The sequence below is a fragment of the Coturnix japonica genome, chromosome 3 (assembly GCF_054131305.1).
Source record: "Coturnix japonica strain WE chromosome 3, WE-NBRP24, whole genome shotgun sequence".
Classification (NCBI taxonomy): Eukaryota; Metazoa; Chordata; class Aves; order Galliformes; family Phasianidae; genus Coturnix; species Coturnix japonica.
The window spans coordinates 67064299-67089053 of record NC_140665.1 but is presented as its reverse complement, the minus strand read 5'-3'; the positions used below and the strand labels follow the sequence as shown (position 1 = coordinate 67089053).

Here is a 24755-nt window from a genome sequence, read left to right as displayed (position 1 = left end):
GGCAAGTCTCCCAAATTATTATCATGGATAACATTAACAGCTAAGAATATCAGATACTGATTTTACTTATAAATTTATTTTCTACCACCACATTTTGTCTTATCTGCTATACCTCATATGGTTTCATCTTTTCTGTTGTGAAGATTAAAGTCATATTTATCAACCCTAACTTCATTTTACTGTAGTATCTCTTACACTTATACTGTAACCAGTGGATATTTAAAATAACCATGCAGATCTTCTCCTCCACTTGTCCCAGGTTGCTTGTTATGTATATAAATATTCAGATTAAAGGAAAATGACACTGCCAAATCTCTCCAGCTCTAGTTCACAGTTCGCTGAGCCAGACTGGTCTTGATTAAACTTTAGTTTCCCTCTGCCAGGTGAGTCTCACATTTAACTAGAACACATATCACACAAGCAGTGCTTCCACAAAAATGCATACTGAGTTTTCGGTTACATAACTTACAAAAAAAAAAAATACCATAGCATTCAAAATGAGGACAAATATAGAAAACAATTATATATTTCACTGGTTAAGAAACCAAAGCCACTACAGGGCAGCTGTTTGAATCACAAAAAAGAAAATGAACTAAAGGTTCACCAAAATAATATATTTTACCTGTAGTAATGAATTATAATTCCACAACAGACTTCAAGTCTTTTATTCATTTTTGTGATAACTTACAATCAAATTATAGTTCGGTTGAAAAATATCCTATTCTTAACTCTCAATCTGTAGGGATTATATTAAGACAGGTATGTATGTAGAAAAATAGGAAAAGGGGTAATTGTTTTAAATTAAAAGAGGGTAGGTAAAGAGGAAATTCTATGCTCAGAGGGTGATGAGGCACTGGAACAGGTTGCTCAGAGAAATTGTGGATATCTAATTCCTGGGGTTGTTCATGGTCAGACTGGATAGGGCCCTGGGCAGCCTGATCTAGTGCCTGGTCTACTGGTTGGCAACCCTGCCTGCTGCAGGAAGGCAAAACTTTATAAGGACCCTTCCAAGCCAAGCAATTTAACCCATTCCATTCCAGGAAAACAGGGATCCAACTGGGAAAAAGTATTTACAGAAGGACTGTTTATTTGAAAGTCCAAATGCCAGCAAAAAAAACGTGAGAAGAGAATCATTATGTTTGGAAATGCAATTTGGACACTGCTGGTGTAATTGTCAGACACCTTTACGGCTGATAACTATGAGCAAGAGTGGAACAATGAGCCAACTTATTTTTCTGACCATATCATGCGTTTCAAACCTGCCAGCATGGCTATATATGTGAGAGTATATGTGGGACAGATGGGTTAAGGATTCCCCAGTAACACCACATAAGTGCCTGTTTCCAGTTTGGGAATATCAACATCTTCCTAATATCCTAATCCTGATTGATTGATTCACAGAAGAAAAGACAGAGTATCATTTTATAAAATGACATCAGCTGTATGTTATTAAAATGAACTGCTGAGAGAAATCTCATTAGCTTCTCTAAATTCCTAAATGTGTTGCTCATACATTTCTAGTCCGTGTACAAAAAATTGGATTAAAAAAAATTGCAAAAGAACAATAACTAGTAATAACTATATTAATGCTATAATCACAGCATTCTCCTTAAACATCATACCTGTCTGAAACTTGTATTTTCTATTACAGCACAGCAATAAATATCTCTTAAAAACTAGTAAAAGAGCACGAACTGTGTCATCAATCTCCAAAAAGAAAAACTTAAAAATATAATATTTCTTTGACCACCTATCATTATAGCTACCCCTTTTCCATATTTGTTGGCATAAACAGCTGACAAAAAAGCAAGAAAAAAACAACATTTAGGCTATGGAACAGATGCACACTGAAGTGTCCCATGAGCTGATGTGATCTCATGTCAGATTCATTTATTTATTTATTTATTTAAAATAATGTAGTTACTTCTCCAAGCAAGTTTCATTACGTGATAGGCATTATCATGATTGCCACGACATGGGCATTCAAAAGTCAAGGCACTGCAGAGCACAAGCATTCTGCACAAACAAAAAACAGAAGGACTGAACCAGGACCTATCCTTGGGCTGTACTTCAGTTGGACATTTGTCAATAAGTCATTTCTTAACTGAATAACCCCAATTAGTAATACACATCAGATTTTTTTCCACACTCTAAGATGGCTCACACTGCATCTTACATTACTTTCCTCAAAAATACATCTCAAGCATCACCAACGCCAGCTCAAAGACTGGCACCAAGCAATAGACATGTATGCTGAGAAAGAGGTGGCCCTTTCTGCAATTATCTCTGTCTCAGGAAGACAGGCAGCCATTTGCTTAACTTTTGTCATGAAAAGTTTAAAGTCTCCTACCAGCCCAAGTTCTACTGTTGTGTTAAAAAAATAAATTAATAATAATAATAATTAAAAACAAGTTCATAAAAATAAAAGATCATCACATTTATGATATGGAAGGAAAGAACCACAAAGCAGAAAGTTTAGAATACATGCATCTTCAGACAAATTTAAAATGCTTGTCAGTGACTTGAGATACATTTGAAATTTTTCTTCTAATAAGTCACTTGAGCAAAAAAAATCACTCACTGCAGCTAATTTTTAAGATACCAATCCTGTGGAATAAAGGAAGCTAACACCAAGACTGTTCCTTCCTCAGTGTGCTGCCATGACAAAGGAAACGAATCCACCACAATAAGAGAAAGCAACAAACCATAACACATCACATAACATTGCTATCAAAGAACAAGAAAGGGCATAAAAACAGAATCACATTTTAAATTAAAACAGAAGATGTAGTTGTGCATATAGTTGTTAGATTAAATAGAACTTCAAATATACCTCAGAGCAAGATTGGAGTTAAAGAACTGAAATTGCAGCAATATGAAAGTATGCAGGCAGACATCAGCTTAAAAAAAAAAAAAGCAAAGAAATTAGTTGTTGGATAATTGGAGAACTAAAACCTACCTATTTGCTTTGCTGCTTGCAATACAGTTTTCAAATCACCATTTACAGTTTGGTATTCTTTTTTGTCTAAATTGTCATCAACAAACTTTATTATCTTCTTCCAAGTAAGATCAGACTTCAGTAATTGTTCTTGTTGTTTCGTTCTTTTTGTCTGAAAATGTAAAATATTTTAATATTTTAAATTTATATACCAGTGGTTATTTTAAAACAAACAATAAAAAAATGATGACAAAAAAAACTTGAAAGAAACTCTTTCCAATTGCACTCAATCAGTATGTTGTAACAACAGTAATTCATTTCCCTATTACTTATTTTTTACATACTTATAGAATCACAGAATTACCCAGGTTGGAAAAGACCTCAAAGATCATCAAGTCCAACCACAGGCTAACCATAGTACCTTAACTCTAACAACCCTCTGCTAAATCATATCTCTGATCATCTCTTTTCATCCTCCCTTCAGGTGTTTATAGACATCTATGAGTTACCCCGAGACTTCAAGCTGAACAGACCCAGCTCTCTCAGCCTTTCCTGATGCTCCAGTCCCTTGATAATCTTGGTGGCCATAAGCTGCACATGCATGCAAAAACAGGCCTCTCTTGTACTGAGGGGGCCAGAACTGGACACAGAACTCCAGATGGGGGCTTCACCACTACCAAATAGAGAGGAAGCATTACCTCCTTTGACCTGGTACTGTCACTACATTGTGCAATAGACACTTCGTCAGTCTTCAGTCAGGATTTTTCTAATGCAGTTTGTGTTCTTAGCAGTAAGGACAGACTGCTGACACATGTTCACCTTAGTCTCCACCAGGACCCTCAGATCCTTTTCTGCAGAGCTACTTTCCAGTAAGGTGGCCCACCATGTTATTGTACTCCCAGTTTCATGTCATCTACAGGTTTATAGAGGGTGCCATCTATCCTATCATCCAGATCCTTTATGAAGATGTTAAGAAGGGCTGGATCCAGCACTGACCCCTGGGGTACTCTATTTATTACTGGCTTTCAATTAAACTATGTGCCACTGACCACCGCCCTCTAGGCCTGGGTATTCAGCCAGTTTGCAATCTGTCTGCTCACCCAGCCCAATCTTCAACAGCTTCTTTATAAGGATCTTACGGGAGATAGTATCAAATGCCTCACTGAAGTTCAGGAAGATGATATCCACTGCTCCCCACTCATCTGGTGATTTCATCAAAGAAGCTTATCAAGTTGGTTAAGAATGACTTCCCCTTGGTGAATTCAAGCTGACTACTGATTATTTTCTTCTTCTTTGTGTGCCAAAATACAGTTTCCAGGATAAGCTATTCCATCCCCTTCACAGAGATCAAAGTGATGCTGGCCAGCCTGTAGTTCACTGGTTCCTTCTTGAAGACAGAAGTAATGTTTGTTTTCCTTCAGAAAACCTCTATTTGCAATTCTCTGCATTCCAGCTTCATTTCACATTACACATTTTCACAATGCATTTTTACTTTAATGCATATCTTGTGGGGAAAAAAAAAACACCAACAACAAAAACATACGTACCTAAATTAAGCATCACTAACTTTATTCTAAACACCATAAAATTCCTACTACACACATTAACAGTTTATAAGTTTAATTTGAAAAAAATATATATTTACCGTTAAGTCAGCTAATTCTTCACTATAATCATCGTGTCTAGTGACATTTGAAAAGGAGCGTAGAGCGCCTGTAAGTCGTGGCAAGGCCATCTGTTACTCATTCAGTGATCCATAGGATAAAAAATTAAATCCCAGTTCAAGCACCTAGATAAGAATGAAAGAAATAACATGGCTTAGTTAATGCTACAAAGATGAATTCACATCAGAAACTTGAAAGACTTTGAGCAAATAGAACTTGGAAGGCACAATGGCTAAAGAAATTAAAAATCTCACTCAGAAACGTTTTTCAGCAAGACTGAAGACAGGGAGATGGCAGTCACAGACAGCAGTCAAAATGCAAGGTGGTTACTCAGCATGTTCTCTCAATTCCCTAAAGTTATTAGTGCAGCAGCAGTTACTCCTTTAACACTGCTAACACAAGAGGATTATATTGAAATCTAGGCAACTGAACTTGGCTGCAAACAGCAGTAAGCAATTACCACCTGCTTGAAGGTCTCCCCTGAAACAGTGTGCCCTGACAGTTTCTGGGTCATTAACAGCCTCTAGCACTGGTACAGGGACATCCCTTTTGGCAACTGCTTAACAATTTCTAAACAGCAAAGAAAGCAAAGCAAATGAAAAGAGGAAAAAAAAAGATCATGCATATCACTGAACTACTATAAGAGAAAAAGGGGAAAAAAAGTGCTATCAGAAAACCAAAAAGAGAATGCCTTAGGATGTTTTCATCTCACAGCTGCACACACAGACACACAGCACCGCACTCTCCAGGATTGCAGCCTACTTCTGCACATTCTTATTTTCTATGCAAAACAGACTCATATCTGTACAACAAAACACATCTGTCTTCCAACTGAACTTGTATTCATGCCAAGCCTTTTACAGAAACTATTCTCAAAGTTGCTTCATTTTGAAAGGCGCCCACAGTTAAATTGTTCAATGAATTCTAATGCACAGCTACAACTTCTAGGGGTAGCAAATAGATAGATTAGATTATTCTTGAAACAATTAATGATACCATTACAAATGTAATGGCCTGCATCATTCTTAGCATGCCTGAAGACCATCAGCCATCCAGAAATCTAATAACTTTAAAATAAAAAAAAAATTACTAAAACAATTTTTGAACATTCTCACATTGCACAGAACTCCCTGCTTTAATCCAATTATAGTTAACATTTTTTTTCATCTAATGAATTCATTTGTATTTTAGCCATCAACACTGCAATATAGCACAAAAGCAAATCAGCGTTCCAATCACAGCCAGAGAAATGTCACCGCCTTGTCATGCATCTTTGCTTCCCAACCTAACATGAAGTTGCTTTTTGGAAAAAGCTATCACAACAGCTGATATTCTTGAGAGAAATGCTATAACAATAAAGCTACAAAATGTGAAAATATAACATTTATAAAAACATCACAAACAAAGAAAACAAACAAGCCTTTGAAGTGGATAGAAAGGGCATGTTTAAATTCAAGCATAGAAGCAGACATAAAAACAACTCTGGCTTCTAAGATATTCAGTGAATATATGACATGTCACATCATAATAGCATAGTTCCTAGTGAAAACACACTGTCATCACTATAAGAACAATCAAAGCAGAGAACTAGTGTTCAATATTTGAGGGAATATATCCCTAGCCAACAAAAAAGATAAATCACTCATATTGTTCCAACAACAGCATTGACATTAGTTGCTGAAGATGATATTTTGGCTATATATTTTCTACTTAAATACCTTTTTCTGTAAAATTATGGTCCTGTACAGTAAAAATATTAGAATTATATTAGCATTGCATATTAATTTAATTATCCTTTCTGAAATAGCATGTCCAGTAATTTAAGAAAGTCTGAATCCAATTTTTAAAAAAAATCACATTTCATACACACATTTAGGAGATTTAAAGCTTCTCCATCAAGTCTGTTTAAAGAGTGGCTTTAAAGGAGTGCTCCTTTCTCCTTTACTAATTGAGTTAATACTTTCTAAAATAAAACACCTGGAACCTCAGAGGACAAATAAGGGTTTTGCTCCCTGATCACAGACTTGGACACTCAAATCCAGCCCAGAAGCCCTACTCTTGAGTTTGCATTAATAAATTCTGCCCTAAACACATATAAGCACTTCCAAAACTTGCTCTACAGAGCCTCCCCCTCCTCGGAGAGGCTCAAAAGTAGCCTGGAAATGGTCCTGGGCAACCTGATGCACAAGGTCCTGTCTGAGGAGAAGTTATGCAAAATGACCTCCAGAGGTAACCTCCAACCTCATTCCTCATATGGTTCTGTGGTCTGAGCTGGCTGGCTTGACAGTGCAGATACCTTGGGTTTTTGCACCTTATCCCAAGGCTAATTCCAGTGCTTGCATGCAGTGCACATACTTACAAGGACATAGCAATCAGCCTTGCAGTGGAACAAGACCCACAATTCAAAAACAGGACAGATGTAAAAACAGGTATATGAACTCACAATATCATTCCATAACATACTAGAGCCAGCTATAAATGCTAGGTCAAAAACACTGTGCCAATCTGACATACAATAAAAATTAACACTAAAAAAAGTTAACCTATGTTTTATTTATTATTTTTACATAGAGCATACTGATATAGATAACTGCTTTCAGACTATCAGCTACTGCTTGTTTTCTCGCAGCCACCATCAGATTAACAAACTCCTGACTGGGGAGAATTAAACCTATTTAAGCTGAAGCAATGGGCAAGTATCTGCATCAAATGATTCTGCTGGTTTGTGAATAGGGACCATCGAATCCAACTCCTGGGTCCCCTCAGCACCAGATAAAATTCTGACTCTGGCTAAGAGTGTTGTCCCAGTCAATACTTCTTGAACTCCAGCAGTTCTGGGTTGTGCCCACTGCTCTGGGCAGCCTGTTCCATGCCCGCCCTGTGGTGAAGAACCTTTCCCTAATACCCACTATCCCCTGATGCAGGTCCATGCCATTCCCTCAGTCCCTGTTGCTGTTACACAGCAGACCACAGCACTACCCGCCCATTCCCTATGAGGAGCTACAGCCGCTATCATGCCTCCCCATAGCTCCTCTGATCTGTGATGAATAAACCAAGGGAAATTTAACCCTAAAACAAGTGTAACTTTATATGGCAAAACACGTCAGGTTTTGCTAACGAATTAGGACAATTCAGACACATTCTGCCAACATTTATTTAGTTTAAAAAAGGAACAGGAGTTTACAAATACCTAGCACTATCTCAAATTTCCACATCCTTTTAAAAGAAACTCATCTTTCTACTGAATTTCTGTTTGTTAAGCAAAAAAAGCAATATTCACCTCTGTGAACTGTTGTAGAGAAGCAATCTCTTTTAAAGCTTGTTTTACTTCTTTTTTAAAAAGAAATGCAAGTTAAATATATAAACCTTTTATGTGGAAAAGGAAAATATAAAAGCAGATTATACTCAGCTAAAAGAAAATTCAAGTACAAAACCATTCACATTTTACTGTTTGAAGAGAAACCCAACAGTCTGCATGGATCTCAGCAGGTTTTTCCTTCATTAAACCTACAAACATTCTTACCGCTATTACAAAAGGTAACCAACATTACTGAAGTTTTCTGCTTCGTATTTTAATGTTGTTTTCCTCCCACTTCTGGCCTTTCTTTTATTTTTCTGTAAGCAAATAACAGAACCATCTCTTTTTCTTCTCCACTAAAATGTTACAAACATCACAGACCAACCGATTTAGAAACAAACAAAAGGTAACATTTATTTTAATATTTCTAGCCTATTTAACAAAACTAGCCAGCTGCCATGTCAGGCTAAGAGAAGGGGATTGCTCAAATAATTCACCCTTATTTTCAAGCTGCATGTAAATTTTTCCTTACTTACAAATGGAATAATACAGCATTAACAGAATTACAAACAACTGGTATTAGACTATGCTGAAGTACCAGCTTCTGTAGCAATCAGCACTGGGCTTTGTACATCCCTTAAAAACTCATAACAGTTATCGTGTTTAAACTATTTAAGGAATATTAAGGTATTTTACCAGATTTTGCCTATACTGGCTATAAATTTGAATTATGAGAAAATTCCTTCTGTCACTTTCAGAAACTAGAAAAAGTTACTACTTGTAACTAAAGTAATAAAAGAAAGCCATTAGATATCAGCAATTAATAGCAGGTTGCTATGGATCACATAGTACACGGATAAAACAGCATTTCACTCTCACTCGTTACTTCTAATAAAAAAGAAGTTAAAACAAAAAAAAAAAGGATGGCTGAAAAAAGGCTATTTGGTAACAATGAGGATACTCGCATTACCATAGAATCATAGAATGATCTCTGGGCAACCTATTCCAGCACCTCTCTGCTCTCTCAGTAAAAATTTTCCCCCAACATCTAATCAAAATCTTCCTTTAGTTTAAAACCATTCCCCCATGTCCTGTCACTATCAACCTTTGTAAAAAGTTGATTTCCCTCATGTTTATAAACTTTCTTTAAACATTGGAAGGTCGCAATCAGGTCTTCCTGCAGCCTTCTCTTCTCCAAGCTGAACAGCTTGTCTTCACAGTTCTCCAGCCCTCTGGTAATCTTTGTGGCCCTTCTCTGGACCCTCTCCAAAAGCTCCACACATCTTAAATTCACTTAAACTTCTTATCCAAGCATTTTTGTTGCAAACAGTCCAAATGCAGCACCTAACAATAAAGTTGGCAGTTACAGATATTAAAGGTTTAATAGAGCCTGAAATATTAATAAAAAATGGCAGGCCAATGCAAGGTAGTTATAGTAGTAGTTAAAAATAATAATATTTTCCAGTTTTGTTTTTTGTACCCATATAAACTTGGCTAATAATTGTATACTTCGTTTGCTTTCAGACAAACTCATTTTCTGCAACAGGCACAGACATCATGCTGGAATTCTTTTGAGATGTCTGGATTGCACATCACTGATCTCTGCTCCACACTAAGATGGATCAAAGACTCATTCCATCTTCGAAGTGGAGATGTCAAGATAAAGAAATGTGCGCCCAGGCAGGCTCAGAGGCTGTTTGGTACACGGTACAGATCTCAGTCAATATCAAAACTGGAATAAATGCTTCAGCACAATGAAGAAGTGAAATAGCAACACTGCATGCCATGCACCCCTCCCTTTTTCCCATCAGAAGGGCTTATAGCTACACACATTAGCACTTTCAGAACATCAAAAGGTGTTCTCTCCTAATATCTCAGTTCAAAACGTTAGTGAAATTGATCTGGGAGGATGGAGTGACTGAACATTACATAATGGGAGGGTATGACTGCACCCAGATATCACAAAATTCTTCAATTTCCCCAAAAAGAAAAATAAGAAACAGAAGGTAATTGTATCAGAAAATGTTCTTGTGAAGATATAGCTAGTGGCACTGTACAAGAAGAACAGAATTATGAAAGAGGTAAAAGTTATCACAATCCATCCCTCCTAAAAAGATTTATTAAATACTATCTACATAAATGTGAGTGAATACCCTTATGCAAACAAGGCAGATTAACACAAGGATTACCAAGAATAGAATAAATGTAGCTGTGCAATCATCTGTGTCTCTCAAAGATAACAGGCAACTGTGCCTAGACACACACAACTAATATAAACCACTGGTTTCTAATACTGGCCCCTAAAACAAACCCTGTGCATACTCCATAAGCTCTCCTTAAAACACCTCACCTGCCTACTGCATTTCTGATAACAATGCACTTATAAGAAGACACCACAAGTATTTACAGAGAAGACCATCCAAAGCCTAACTCCCACTTCTTTTAGGGCACTTAAAGACATATCCACCTATATTTTTCCAGGTGGTGTGAAATCATTTTCTGTGCTTGAACCATGCTGAAGACTCAAGGTTTGCTTATGACAGACACCTAAGTGGGATTTAGTACCTAAGCATAGTGCCTACTGGCATTTGAGATCCTTTACCATATAAAAGGTAGTTCCCTGGGTCAGTGTGACTCATGGAAACCTCTGCATACTCAGAAAGAGCAGCTGGACATAAGGTTACACAAGGTTCTTAAACTGATGACAGCTGTGTGCTTAAGCACCTGAATCACTTACCGAATCTATCAACAACTAAAACAAATGCCCTAAATACTACATTACAGATCAGTTCAAAGTAACTAGCGGTTTATTATTCACTCAGTGCCATTCTTATCCCTCATAACTCTGATCTCCTCAAGCACATTTTCAATAGGCCTCAAGTTTGGAATGTAATGATTTTAAAGTGAGAGCATCTCCTCCAAATATTTTTGAAGAAAGTACAAAGCTTTCCCTCTGAGAAAAATACATATATAATATTTTCAGCATTTAAAAAGTATTTCAGTAAAATAAAACAAAAGACCAAGACAGCAATACCCAAGAGTGCCTGTACGCTATTATTCAGCTTACAATGCAAAGAGATGCTACGAGTCCGATTGCTCCCTTACTGCACATTTACTCAACCTGTAAGGTTCCAAATACAACTTGGAGACCTAAAAATCAGAACATTATGGGAAATATTATGAAAAAAATGTGGAAAAAAGTTTGAGAGAGCTATGTAAAACTTAAGGCAGGTGTATAAAACTTAAGTGGGTGGTTAAGAAAGCCATGTCCCTATGAGACAAAATATAAGACATCTAATGCAGGTGTACATGAGGCACAGATCTTTTTCCCAGATGTAGAAACTGCCTGCTCACACAGCTAACGCATCCCTGCACAAACATAAGGGAACTTGCATTGTTGCATATGTACCTACATTATTGCTTGTAATTTTGATAAACTGACCTGACAGACAAAAAAATAAAACAAATTGGAATTGTTCTGCCTATGTAGGCAAGTTCACCTATATCAGTGTTGCAACTTACAGACATGAAAAAACTTTTCTGAGATTTATTTGACAGGAAGAATGAAAATAATCAAGTTAACCTTGAAGGAGTGTCTCTTGAAGCTGAAATACTCACTGAAAGAGTTGCTCCATAAGTAATGCCTTCTCCTTATTTCCAAGGAAAATACAACAGATACAAAGAGCACAAATAAGACTACCCAGTGGAGCAAATTCTCAGCTACAAAACATTATTTTTCAGCAGTCACCCTCACTAGCTATGCATTTTTGCCAGCAATGAACAAGAGTCTACATGCTATGCTTGTCAAAATCTGCACTAGGGAGGTGACCGATCGTCGCTGTCACCACTGCTGAAACACATCACCCATTGCCTCACTGTGCTCACATCACTGTTTGATCTCCACATACATTCAGTAAGTACTGATGAATGTCAGTGGATACAGGGGTTTCTTTTGTTTTGTTTTTGTGGAGTAATTCCATGACACATCTTGATAGACACTTCCACACCAGAAACCATTTTGTCAGACTGCTCCTCTGCTGCCATGTGTCACACAGAAACAAAAGGCAATGGAATATAGGTGGGAAAATTCAACCTCTACTGCCCACACCACCAACATCTGCCTCTGACATCATGAGCCAACATGAGAAATTAGGAGGCTTTCAGAGCAGCCTTGGAACCACCAAAGTAATTATGAACAAGTTGGTTAAACAATTCGGTCTCTGGTCTTTATGGCACTTCTATTTTATACATTGCTGAATTCATCATCAAAAAAAGATGTCTAATAATTGCAATAACTTGTAAGTGGTTCGTATCATTAGCTTCATCAGAAGAGGATCACAAAATTCATGCTATATTCAGTATGGTGTAAAATGAACTCTATTTTCATAGAAAAGCCATTGGAAAAGTTCACATCACTTGGAAAGACAGAATGTCAATTTTGAATTAACTATCTTAGCATATATCATGAGCCCTTGTCAAGCACTTCTGAAGTAATTAGTTATGGTTAATAAAATCACTTCACCTAACATACAACTCATAGCAGTTGTACAAGCAAAGTACAGCCAGGAGCAAGATGCACATTTAATCTTCAGGAACAACTGTTCTATGAAAGCACTGAAGCAGAGCTTCTCATTTGCAGTGAATATTAAATCTTTTTTTCGTGTCCAGCAATTTCATCAATAAAATTGGTAGTAATATGGGTAACGCTGGCAATCTGAAACAAGAAAAAATCCTCAAGTACTTTAAAGTAAACTGCACAATTATTTTTCAAAAGTGAAATACGCAGATTTTTAGAATACTTCCAAAAAGTTGCAGATTCTACACTATTTCTAAGTTAAAAAATAATAATAATAAAAATTATAATGTAGTAGATTAACTTTAGCTATCACTGAATGAAAACTTCCCAGAACTATCAACTACAAAAATGTTCATTCTATTTCCAGCATCTTTTGTGATAATCATATTTATCAATAGTTGTAACTGAGAATACAGAAATACAAAAAACGTGAGCCATTACATGTACGTAAAGATAACCACTTGTCCATGCAAAACCATCAACTTTATTAAAATAGTGCAAGTAATACTGTGTAATTTGCTTGCTACATTTAATAAAGTTTAAATTCTTCTTTTTCTACTTGTCTCAGTTTTTGAGTACAAGAGGAGGCAGAAAGTTATGGCAGAGTTTCAAAAAAAAAAACTGCCTTAGATATTAACTTCAGTCACCAAACCCCCAAGACTGATTATCTGTGAAGGGCAAGCTTCTCGACATCAAAACTTTCTCCAGGACACACGCACACTTCATCGCAAAGATACAGTACATATCTTCCTAAAGTTATACAGCAAGTGGGAGCCGAAAACTGTCGATTCTATCCAGTTCACCTCTACAACTGTTCAAATTCTGAAATTCTGAATGTGCTCAGAGGACCCTACCTAAATGGCACAGACCTGATAAGCATCCCCTGAATGTTACTCACTAAGCTGCTGTGTTTAAGTCCTACATCACTACATCATTATGTGACTTTTTTTTGAGGGTGAGTAGATTTAAGTGGTAAGGTACCCCTCAATCTTTCCAATATTCCCTGTAAAGTCTACTATTCTTATTATTTATTTATTTAAATCAATGTACCCAGATGCCAGACTCAGTTCCCAGCAACTTCTAATTGAAACAGAGTTGATCGTCTTCTCCAAGAGCTCACATACTGTCGAGGGGGTCTTCAAACAGCACTTCAGGTATTTAATGATCTGCAAATGATAGCTTTCTATTTGATTTTTTTATTATTAGTAGTAGTATTAAAAATAAGAACTCTAAGAAAAAAAAAAAAGAGAGAGAGAGAGAGAGAGAGATACTACAATCGTAATATTGTAGTTCTTGCAAACTAAAAATCAAGCCTAAAGCTGCTGACAACTCTTTTCTGGGCTGTATGCCTATAGAGATGGCAATATATGCAGCAAGATAACTTGAGAAATACACCTGTATAGTTTCCTACAGTGGCAAGACCAAACTATGACTTTTTCACAATTCTTACAAACACCAGAAACGTGTGCTTCTTTCATGAGAAAATAGAGAAGGGGGGAAAAAAGCATAGAGTTATTAATCCTGTCTGATATAGTAAGAAGGAAAATACCTCCATTACCTCTTTAGAAACATGATAAGGCTAGAGAACGTCTGTTTCCAACTGAAGCATTTTTGAAAGGGCCACATGTTCTGTTACAATGTACATAAAACTTCTTAATGTTTTAGACACATTGTAGCTTAAGCTAAAACATACCCACATTAGTCAAGATTCTCCTATTTCCTAACTAGAAATTGTTGGACTTTCATTAATATTTAGCATGCCAGAAACTACATTCAGATTTAAAGAAGTGACTTTCAAAGACTCCCTATAAACAAAAAATGCCATATGAACAAGTAAATGGCATAATTCATACTTAAAAGGCAGCACAGAAAAGCAAGGAGTTTTCACTTGGGTACTGGCAGGTACCTGCTAATGGATTGAGTAGTTTTTTTACATACATATTATCTCCTTTGCTAAATATTGCAAGAAAGAGTAAGTTCTTCATTTTAACATTTCACAGCCATATACATTCAAATTATTAGGACCAGACATCACTAACTTTGAATTCACAGAAACACAGAATTGAAGGGGATAGAAGGGACCTTCAGAGATCAAGTCCAGACACCCTGAAAAGCAGCCCCCCTACAGCAGGCTGCACAAATAGGTGTCCAAGCAGGTCCTGAATATCTCCCGAGAAGGAGAGCCCACAACCTCCCTGGGCAGCCTGTTCCAGTGCTTTGTCACCCTTACTGTGAAGAAGTTCCTTCACATATTGGTGTGGAACTTCTCAAGCTCCGGTTTATGGCCATTTCCCCATGTCCTGTCTGCACAGACCACTGAAAACAGTGCCCATGTCCCTTTGTCTCCCACACTTAAGATATCTGTAAACATTATTCAGATTCCCTAAGTCTTCTTTTCTCAAGGCTGAAGGTCCTTGTGAAAGACCCAGGTCACCCACCCTTCCACATAGAAAAGGTGCTCCAGGCCCTTTATCATCTTTGTGGCCCTTCTCTGGACTTTCTCCAGGAGATTCCTGTCTTATTTGTAACAGGGAGCCCAGAGCTGGATATACTCCAGGTGAGACTTAACCAGGGTAGAGCAGAAGAGGAGGATCACCTCCCTTGCCCTGCTGGCCATGCTCCTTTTCATGCACTCAACTCACCATTGGGGATTATCCTTACCACGTACTATCTTTTCCTAAGTTACCAACAATATTCTGCACCCCTATCATGCAGTTCTTTCCTCTTTCTTATATAATCCTCCCTTAGAGCTTCACAGTAAAGTCTGTGGTCTGACTAGAGTGAAGATAAGCCTTCACTGCAGCCAGTGTGGCACTGTGGTGCTGTGCTTTGCATTCATGGCTAAAACTGATGGAAACACACCAGTACTCTGGTACTGTTGTACAGTGTTTGTAAAGCATCAAGGCTCATCTTTCCAGCAATTTTAGGAGGAGACACAGCAAGGACAGCTGACCCAAACAGACCAAAAGGACATTCCACACCATGTGATGTCATGCTCAACAATAAATATCCAGGGAAGAGGGAAGGGCCATTCATGGTTAAAGCATTTGCCTTCCCAAGACCCTGCTTCTCCTAAAGTGTTCCTGACAACAGGAAGCAATGAATTAATTTCTCTTTTTGCTTTGCTTGGACACGCAGCTTTTACTTTCCCTATTAAATTGCCATTATCTCAATCCACCAGTCTTCTTATCTTTCCTCTATTTTCTCCCCATCCTCCAGCTGTTATATGCAGTTTCAAGGGGAATGGTCTATGCCATGCAGTTCGAATAGCTTCAAGGAACATAGATCACAGAAATCTTTCCCATCACAGTAAGCACTGTTGTCACAGAACCAGACAAAGCCACTTCTCTCAGTCACATTTTTAAGTGTCTGAACTAAATGTTGTGCTGGGTTCCCACAGCCAGCAGCCAAGCACCCACACAACCACTTGCTCAGTCCTCACCCCAGTGGAATGATGGGAAAAGAAGAAAAAACAGAAAACTCGTGAAAAAAAACATAGAAAAGACATAGACATTTTAACAAACAAAAGACACATACAATAACAACAAGAAAAGTAAAAAAAAAAAAAAAAAAGGATCTCATCATCCATTTAGCACTGGAACAGGCTGCCCAGGGAGGTGGTGGAATCTCCTTCTCTGGAGATATTTAAGACCCGCCTGGACGCCTACCTGTGTGACGTGGTGTAGGGAGCCTGCTTTGGCAGGGGGGTTGGACTCGATGATCTCTAGAGGTCCCTTCCAACCCCTACAATTCTGTGATTCTGTGATATCCCATAGGCAGACTACTTTCTTTCCAACCTCCAAACTGGGACACCTTAGGAACTAACCCCTTAACCTCAGTTTTTACACTGAATGTGACACTATACAATACCTGACTTCCTGTCCTCTCCCAACCCATTCATCCAGCAGGCAGAGTTGCAGGGAAAAAAAAAAAAAGAAAAAAAAAGAAAAAAAAAATAGCTTTGACACACTACTGAGCAGTAGCCAAAATACTGATGTACTATTGTGTTTTAGCAACAAACCATGGCTATGATAGAAGTAAACCTTAGCCCAGTCAGACCCAGTACAAGTATTCATAAATAGTTCTTAGTGAAAACAAAGGATATCCAACTTGTCAAGGACAGATAAGCACAAAGAATACTCCAACAATAGATCCCTGAAGGGACTTGTACTTCAATAAACATGAAATAGTTCATTTCTGTGGGGTGATAAGGCATTCATAAGGTGAGTAAATACAGAATGACTGGCTATGGTAAGAATATATATATCCTTATATACAAATGTTGGAATTAGGAGATCCATTATAAAATTGAATGTTAAACTGAAAACAGTATCAGATGGAATGCCTTTCCTATGCAGAACACAATTAAATCTGGGAATTCATTGTCACAAGATGCCAAAAAGACTAAAAGTTCAAGAATGCTCAAGAAAGGATTAGATGAAGTCAGCTAACTTGGTAGCTATTGAACACAACAGCTTAAAGGCAGCTTGTCACTTACATAAACCACTGACTGCTGAAAGACAGTGGGAAAACAAAAGCATCACTGTATGCTTGTTTGTTGTTGGTTGGTTTTTTTTTGGTTGGTTGGTCTGATTTCAGAACATATCATAAGCACCTGCTATTTGCCACTACAAGAGACACAACTCCAAGCAAGACAAACATTTTGTGTAAAAATAGAGCTTTGGAGTCAGGTGGTAATAGAGACTCTAAGGATTACAATTTGGGATTAAGGTGCCTCACATCTCTAAAATTAATTGTCCAGCCATTGTTTCCTTCTCTTAGCCCAAATTCCATCTATCACTTTTCTAACAAACTTTAGCAACACATTAGAGATCATTTGTTAATTAGGTATGTCCAAACTAGAGCAGGGCTTGTTTTTTCTTTTTTCATTGTGCATCAAAGCATAACTTGATGTAAAAGTTACAATAAAAATCATGTAAGCTAAAAAATGTCAAATATCAACTTCATTGTTACTAAAAAAAAATTAACTGGAAGAAAAACCCTTCCACTGGTCAACATCAAGTGACTCTACTGTTGTCTGTATTATGCATCCAGTTTCTAGAAAGACACATCAGTGTAGAAAGGTGAAGTACAGGATAACAAGAACAACTGCCCATCTAGGAGACATGACCTCACGGGAAAGCTTCAGCAAATGTAGGTTATTATGTTACTGGGAAAAAAACACATCAGTAGCATTCAAATGCAGCTACAACACAGCTACAGGGTGCAGACCTCTCTTTACTTTAAAAACAGGTAAGTTATGTAAGTACCACTTTAGGTTTAGCTTCAAAAAAGCCTCCAGAAATACATAACCATCAGAACAAAACATTGTCATTTGACACTCAGATTATTTCCTTTCTGAATCAGTGGGAAAACATCAAAGTGGTCTGATCTCCTCCAAAAGCTAAGCTAGCTTCCTGAAAAAGAGTTCTAATAAGTAAACTAATTTAAACACTTCATAAATAATGTTATGAATGCTTTGTCCCATGACAAAGCATTGCTGAACTAGATGGGATTCTGTCAGTATTACCACATGAATGGGAAAGACTACCTCCATACACCTACACATCTAGATCTTGGATGGTGTAAATTCTCTCATGGCCACAAACAACTCCAATGCAAAGAAAATTATTTGGTTACAGAGCCTGCCAAAAAGCAGAAGCTCACTGATACAATGTGGTCTATTGATCAAAGCCAGCTTGCATCCAAACTATTGTCTGGTTAGCTTGATCATGTTTTCTCCTAAAAATATATAACTGCAACCTATCGTGTTGGTAAGTGTTCTGACCTCTTCTCTGGAATTTCTAACAGTTTTTCAGCTACACTAACAACCCAAGACTAACACTGACTCAGTTCTCACTCCAAAAGAAAAGGTAATGAAAAAGTAAAACAGAGTGAGATAAGCAGAAGACTGTTGGTTCTATTTCAATAGTTCTATTTCACAGTCAGTCCTTTAGAAGGCCTGACGATTGAAAGGGGTCAGTATAAATGTCAGTTTATCAAAAACAATTAAATTAAAGACTCAGGACTTATAGTTCTCGATATTATTTGAATGCCAACATAAGATACTCTCCTGAAGCATCTGAGTGGCTAGAGACAGTTATGTATTTTACAAACTAAGCAGGCAGTTTACATGACCAGCCACAATGAATCATACAATATCTGAAAACATTCCCCAAGATGACAGGCTTTTCTTGTTGCTGTTGTTTTGTTGTTGTTTAATTCGTTTCTACTGCTGAATTTATTGATACCAATAACAAGTACTGAACGGATTCAGACCCGTACAACACCAGTGCCGTTTCCTCCTGCTTCACTAAGCAAACCAGCTCAGAGAGGGGAAGGGGTCAGCGTTTATTCTCATCCCGCGGCAGGGCAGCTCACACCCCAACACACGCTTGCCGACATCAGACAGGGCCAGCAGCCCAACGACGCCATGCCTTGAGTCCCACGCCCACCCCTCGTGGACAGCCCCACTACACGGCACCCGGCCGGAAAAGCCACGGGGAAAGACAAGGGCTGCCCCGAAGCTGGCCCCGCCAGCAGCGGCTCGATCGTTAACACAGCTGAAGGGGAGTAAACCTCGGCGAGACCAGCTCCGGCCGAGGCCAGGACCGAGGGACCATTCCACTGTTGTCGCCCTCCCCACTCCAGACCCCCGCCCGCGCACCTGCCTTCCGGCTTGCCGGTTCCGCTGCCGCAAAGAGCCGACGGGGCGCGACACTGCCGTAAAGCGAGCAGGCGGGGCGGAGAGGCTGTGCTGAGAGTCGTCCTGAGCTGGCTCGGACGGGGCAGTTCTTTGGGCTGTCACTTGCTGATCCTGTTCCCTTGACGGCAGCTCCCCGGCTGATTCTGTGGCCACACTCCCAGCACAGCCTGTTCAGTACCTCGTTTCTCACCCCGGCGAGTGTTTCCGTGGCTCTTCCCCGTGTACTCACTGAGTGCCGTCACTCCGAGCTTTCTGCTTCCCAGCCCCATCTCAGGGCGCTGTGAGCATTACTCTCTCGGCCGCCTCAATCCGCTCTGCTGTGTCCTTGAGGTGTAATGGGCCAACGGCACCACAGTGGAATCGAGTATTTTGGTACATAGCCATATAGCTGCAGCGTTTCTACATCACTTTTAACAGAAACATCAGTACAGGTTTATAAGGGCTGTTAAATGAAAAAGTCTCCAATTTTTAATTTTATTTTTACACTGGCCTATGTAATGATATCATGCAATGGAAAATGCAGCAATGATAGCAGAGTAGCAAAGTCCTAGGTTGTTGCAAGTGAGGATATGCTCAAATCACAGAATCACAGAATCACAGAATGACCCGGGTTGGAAGGGACCTCAAGGATCATGTAGCTCCAACCCCCCTGCCTGGCAGGGCCACCAAACATACACCTTTACTAGATCAGGTTGCCCAGGTCCCTGTCCAACCTGGTCTTGAACACCTCCAAGGACGGGGCATCCACAACCTCCCTGGGCAGCCTGTTCCAGGGCCTAACCACTCTCCTAGTAAAGCAGCAGCTGTGGACACAGAAACAAAGGAAAAAGTCTGCTTACCCTTGGAAGGCCTCAGGTAGGCAAGGCTCTCCAGTAAGACACCCTTGACTTCACTGTCAACCCTCAAATGAGGTCTGAAAAGGTGTGGATCCTGGCTTCATCCCTTCTGGTCATGCCACACCTTAAATAACTCCATGTTCATTCTATTTTGTGTTGTGCCCAATCTTTGGCAGCATTTCTATAGCATACAGAATATTAGCTTACAGCATTCCTCTTGTTTGTTATGTTCTTAAAACGGATGAGAAGTATATCTGTCTTTTACACCAAATCCTGTCAGAATGATCATGCAAAAAATTCTGACATGAATTTTAGAAAAATGTTTTCATTGAAGGCAGTTGAAATTACAGTCTGGGAAGCAAGAGACATCTGATTTCAAGTTTGCAAAGCACCATGTGAGCTAATATGAATGAATTCTCCACTGTATTCTGTATTTCTAACTTTTATTCGTACATCAACCAAGCAAAACCACGTTCAAAGCTGTGCAGTAAGAGAAGATGATAACTCTGCCTTCCACAGGGATACAAGCACTGTGAAACAATAGAAGGTGACAAGAAAGAAAAAAAATAGCTCACCCCTATCCAACAACCAGCAACAGCCCCGAAGGAGCACAGTCTCTATGTAGAGATTAACTAAGGCTGCTAACCCTTAAATGAAGGTAAGGAGAGGTAGACCAAGAGTTCACCCCTTCTGGTCACTCAGGTTCATTGTTTGCACATCAGCACCCTGGGTTAACCACACCTCACCTGGTGCTCAACCATGGGCTGTGACCCAGCAATCCTGCTGCAAAAGCTAAACATGGTTTTTGGAATACAAATCAGTGGGCACTTCACAAGAACCAATTCCTAGTTCTACTTACTGTGAGCGCTGACAACTGGTGATGCTTGAGTTATCTGCAAAAGCATTGTAAAACCTGGACTATTCAATTGACTTTTGTTTTTAACAGCTAATACAAAAACTAATGTTAATATGTGAGCCATGGATTTTACAGTTACTTGCTGAGTGCTTCAGGTTCAGTAATGATGTAGACTAGTATTTAGAATGTCTTTGTCTTTCTTTTGACAAGAGAAAACTTTAGAATACCACTGTGGTCCAAAAAATTCAACAAATGCAGGCTCTGTTGAAATTGTCTGACAAACCTGACAGATACACTTGACTTGTTATTGATCTCTGCTGTTATGAGAGTATCAAGTGTTTAGAACTGAACTGCTGTCTGCAGATGCCGCTGTTACCAAAATTGAGAGAAAAAATTTAAATAAATAGTATTATGGAAGGATAATGCAGCTTCCTCGGGACACATCCAGAATGTCTATTGCCTGTGATTACAATGTAATCTTATTGTGCATGGCCACAAATGCAATGCCAGCAAAAGTTGGTGCGTCAGAGACACTGTCATTCAAATGAGCTACACTTCTCTCCAATCATCTCATTCCCATGGCCTTTAATACTTAATTTAAAAGTCACACAGATACTGCAAGACATCTGTGAATTCTTGAAACTTAATACACAGTGCATCATAGGGAAATACTTCTGTAGTAGCCACTGCTACATAAAAATTCATAATTTAAATTTGTTTTCTGAGACTTGAGATTTTTTTAATGTAACACAGGCTATAAAAATGGGATATATCATCCTAGTTATTACTTGTTCTATGCTGCTTTGAGGTTTCAATGTTACTGTTATTGTTTTCTACCAGATATGAATGTATCTTGGTTTAATATCTTCTTTTACTTCTTTATCACAGTGAATTTCCAGAGCAATCTTACTTTGTCCAGGGTTTTTAAGTTTAATTAGTAGCATGATATTCCTTCTCTGCTAGTGAATATCTGCAACTAGAGGACAGAATCACAGAACTGCAGGTGTTGGAATAGACATCAAGAGATCATTGAGTTCAACTCCCCTGCTAAAGTAGGTACCCTACAGTGGGTCACACAGGTAAGTGCCCAGACAAGTCTGGAATACCTCCATAGAATGAAAATAATGCCTCCTATTTTGGGGGTTGGACTCGATGATCTCTGGAAGTCCCTTCCAACCCCTATGATTCTGTGATTCTGTGTTACAGTTCTAAGACTTGACTATTTATTTCTGTGGAAACACACAGATCACAATAACATAGTATTATTATTATTTAACACATTTTCAGCAACAGAACACTATTTTTCAGTGTAGTCACCACTAACAGTTATGCATTTTCACCAGTGATAAACAAGAGCCTGCATGTCGCACTTGTAAAAGTCTGGGAGGACCTCAGAGAAGGGTCACAAAATTATCCAAGGGATAGAACACCTCCTCTACAAGGGTAAGCTGAAGGAGCTGGGTCTGTTTACCCTGGAAAAGAGAATGTTCTTGGGAGACCTGAAAATGGCCTTTCAATATCTAAAGGAGGGCTATAAAGAAGAAGGGGTCAGACACTTCAGCAGGGCTTGTTGTGATAGAACAAAGGGAAATAGTATCAAAATGCAGGAGAAATGTGAAATTTAGACTGGATATACATCGTTACTGCAAATCTGAAAGGATATCCCTATGTCTTCCACTGAAAGTGTAACAACTTTTTAGATGCCAGGCACTATAGTCTTGTCAGTCATGCTGGTACGTGTTTGCTGTTCCAGCTTCTGTCACTGAGCATAGCTCAGTTTAAAAAAAAAAAAAAAAAAAAAAAAAGGGGGTTAGATTTGATCATAGGGTTTGTTTTAAAAATCAATATGTGAAGGGGGTTGGTAGCTGTGAGAATCTGGCAAGGGCCTGCAGTAGCTCAACAGCTCATTGCTTACACAAGCTGTTGACATATGTGCATGTCTGTGTGCATCTAGATAAAGAGAGACAAAGAAAGTCTCAGAATTGTATGTGTTTGGGTTATATTCAGATTATTACTGTGTGTTAGCTTGTATTAGGAGGTTTCCTCGGAGGCCATTAAAGAATGTAAAGAAATCTGAAATACTGCTGTTGAAAGCTTTGATAGCACAAGACCAATAAGTGCTGTAGGGTTTCATCTCATGTATACTGCAGAGGAGGAGGAGTAGGCTGGTCCTATGAGCAGTGAAGCAGAAGCAAAAACTTCCTAGCCAGGGCTATATAAGTCCTGCATGGTCACTAAATAGGAGAGTTATTTCAGACAACTTGTTTTTAAAAGCTGGAAAAAAAAAATAAAATAAAGAGAATCAGAAAAACATTTGGGTTGGAAGAGACCTTTGGAGGACATCTAGTCCAGCTTCCCTGCAATGAACAGGAACATCTGCAGCTAGATCATGTTGCTCAGAGCCCTGTCCAGCCTGAATATAGAATATTTCAGCATATCCTATTTGTGTGGACATCAACATTTGCCATGTTCTGTAGAGGGAATTGTGAATGAAAAGGAAAAACAAAGTGTATCTGGCAGACGCTTAGAAGAATGCTGTCTGAGGGCCTTGGAGCACACTGAACTGACTGAGTCAGAGATAAGTGATACCTTGTGCATTGTAAATTGGTGGATCTGGTGTGCACACTTCTGACTTAGGACTGTTGGCAGAAAGTAATCAATAAGTAGATTTTTGGATAATATGTCTTTCCATATTACTGAAACACCACAGTTTTTCACCTATTTATTCATGGGAAGTGTGTTAGCCAAAAGACTTTTAAAGCACTTCGATTGAAAAAGATGTTGAGATGTTCCTGCTGAGATTATTTCTTTGTACCTTATAATGGATTCATAAGAATTGTCCAGATGTCCTTTAATACACATAATAAGTATGATTATCTTTCTGATGTGATCATCATGTCCCTTGACGCTTTTGAAGACTATTCAGGGAACCAATTACTTGTATTAGAAACAGTTGTTATGTGAACTGAACAGAAAAGACCCTTTGACAGAGTGGCGTTATTTAAAATGTTAACAGTTTGTCTGGAGAGGTATGAAAATAAAATATGCTTCTTTGTCACGTGGCTCACATCTTTCTGTCAGTTTATGTGGCAAAAAGCTTGCCTGCCCACGTAGAAGGGATCACAGAAAAGCAGCAATGGACAGGGGTATCTGGACTGCAGATTTAGAGGAGACCTTGCTCTGATCCCTCTCAGGGTATCCAAGCAGAGCCCCAGCCTTATAGGACTGGGTGACATCAGCCATCTATGTTTGTATGTACAGGTATGTTTATGCATACACGTGTATCTGTGAGTGAGGGATCTGCACCAACAGCTGCAGTAGTGCTGCTAAGGACTTATGTCCAGCTGTCAGCAAATGGGGAGGCTGGAACCCAGGGGCAGCTACTAGTCAAACTGAATGTCTGAGCCCAGATGCTGAGTGGACACGCCTTGTCCATACATGTATGTGTATTTTCACTCATACAAACCTTCATCCTGCTCAGCCAGAGATGGAAAAAGATTGAGGCTGTTGGCACTGTTTGTGTTTGCTATGAGTGCTCTTCGCATCTGTCTGTACTGAACTATGTCACCAGCCATGTATGTACATATAAGGGCATACAGAGACAGGATGAGTGGAAATAGCTTTAAACTGGAAGAAGTTAGATCCTGAAGAGCATACTCAATGTGACCACTACTTGTGTGTCTGTTAAAAAAAGGGAAGGTTTTAGTTGGTAGAAAGAAAGACAATTGGATTTATAAGCCCTGCAGCAAGCTTCTCACAATACAAAAGAAGTAATATGAAATTGATGGTAGCAAATGCAAGCTTTTTAACACACACACACACACAAGATATGAAAATAGGAATGCATATGTATAGGAATACATGTGACAGTGATATAAGCA

General features: G+C 38.7%; 1 protein-coding gene across 2 annotated transcripts in view; it reads right to left on the bottom strand.

Moving 5' to 3' along the window:
• The window catches only part of ASCC3 (activating signal cointegrator 1 complex subunit 3), a 247440-nt gene extending 228266 nt beyond the window's left edge, over positions 1–19174 (bottom strand). The window contains exons 1-3 of one of the 2 annotated variants that reach the window (XM_015858848.2): positions 19144–19174; positions 4584–4727; positions 2960–3110 (exon numbers count right to left, since the gene is read on the bottom strand). In XM_015858848.2, coding sequence (XP_015714334.1) covers positions 2960–3110; positions 4584–4673 — 241 coding nt within the window. In that variant the 5' untranslated portion in view covers positions 4674–4727; positions 19144–19174. The remainder of the gene's footprint in view (positions 1–2959; positions 3111–4583; positions 4728–19143) is intronic. The other variant, XM_015858850.2, reaches the window with a different exon arrangement.
• Between the last annotated feature and the right edge of the window lie 5581 nt (positions 19175–24755).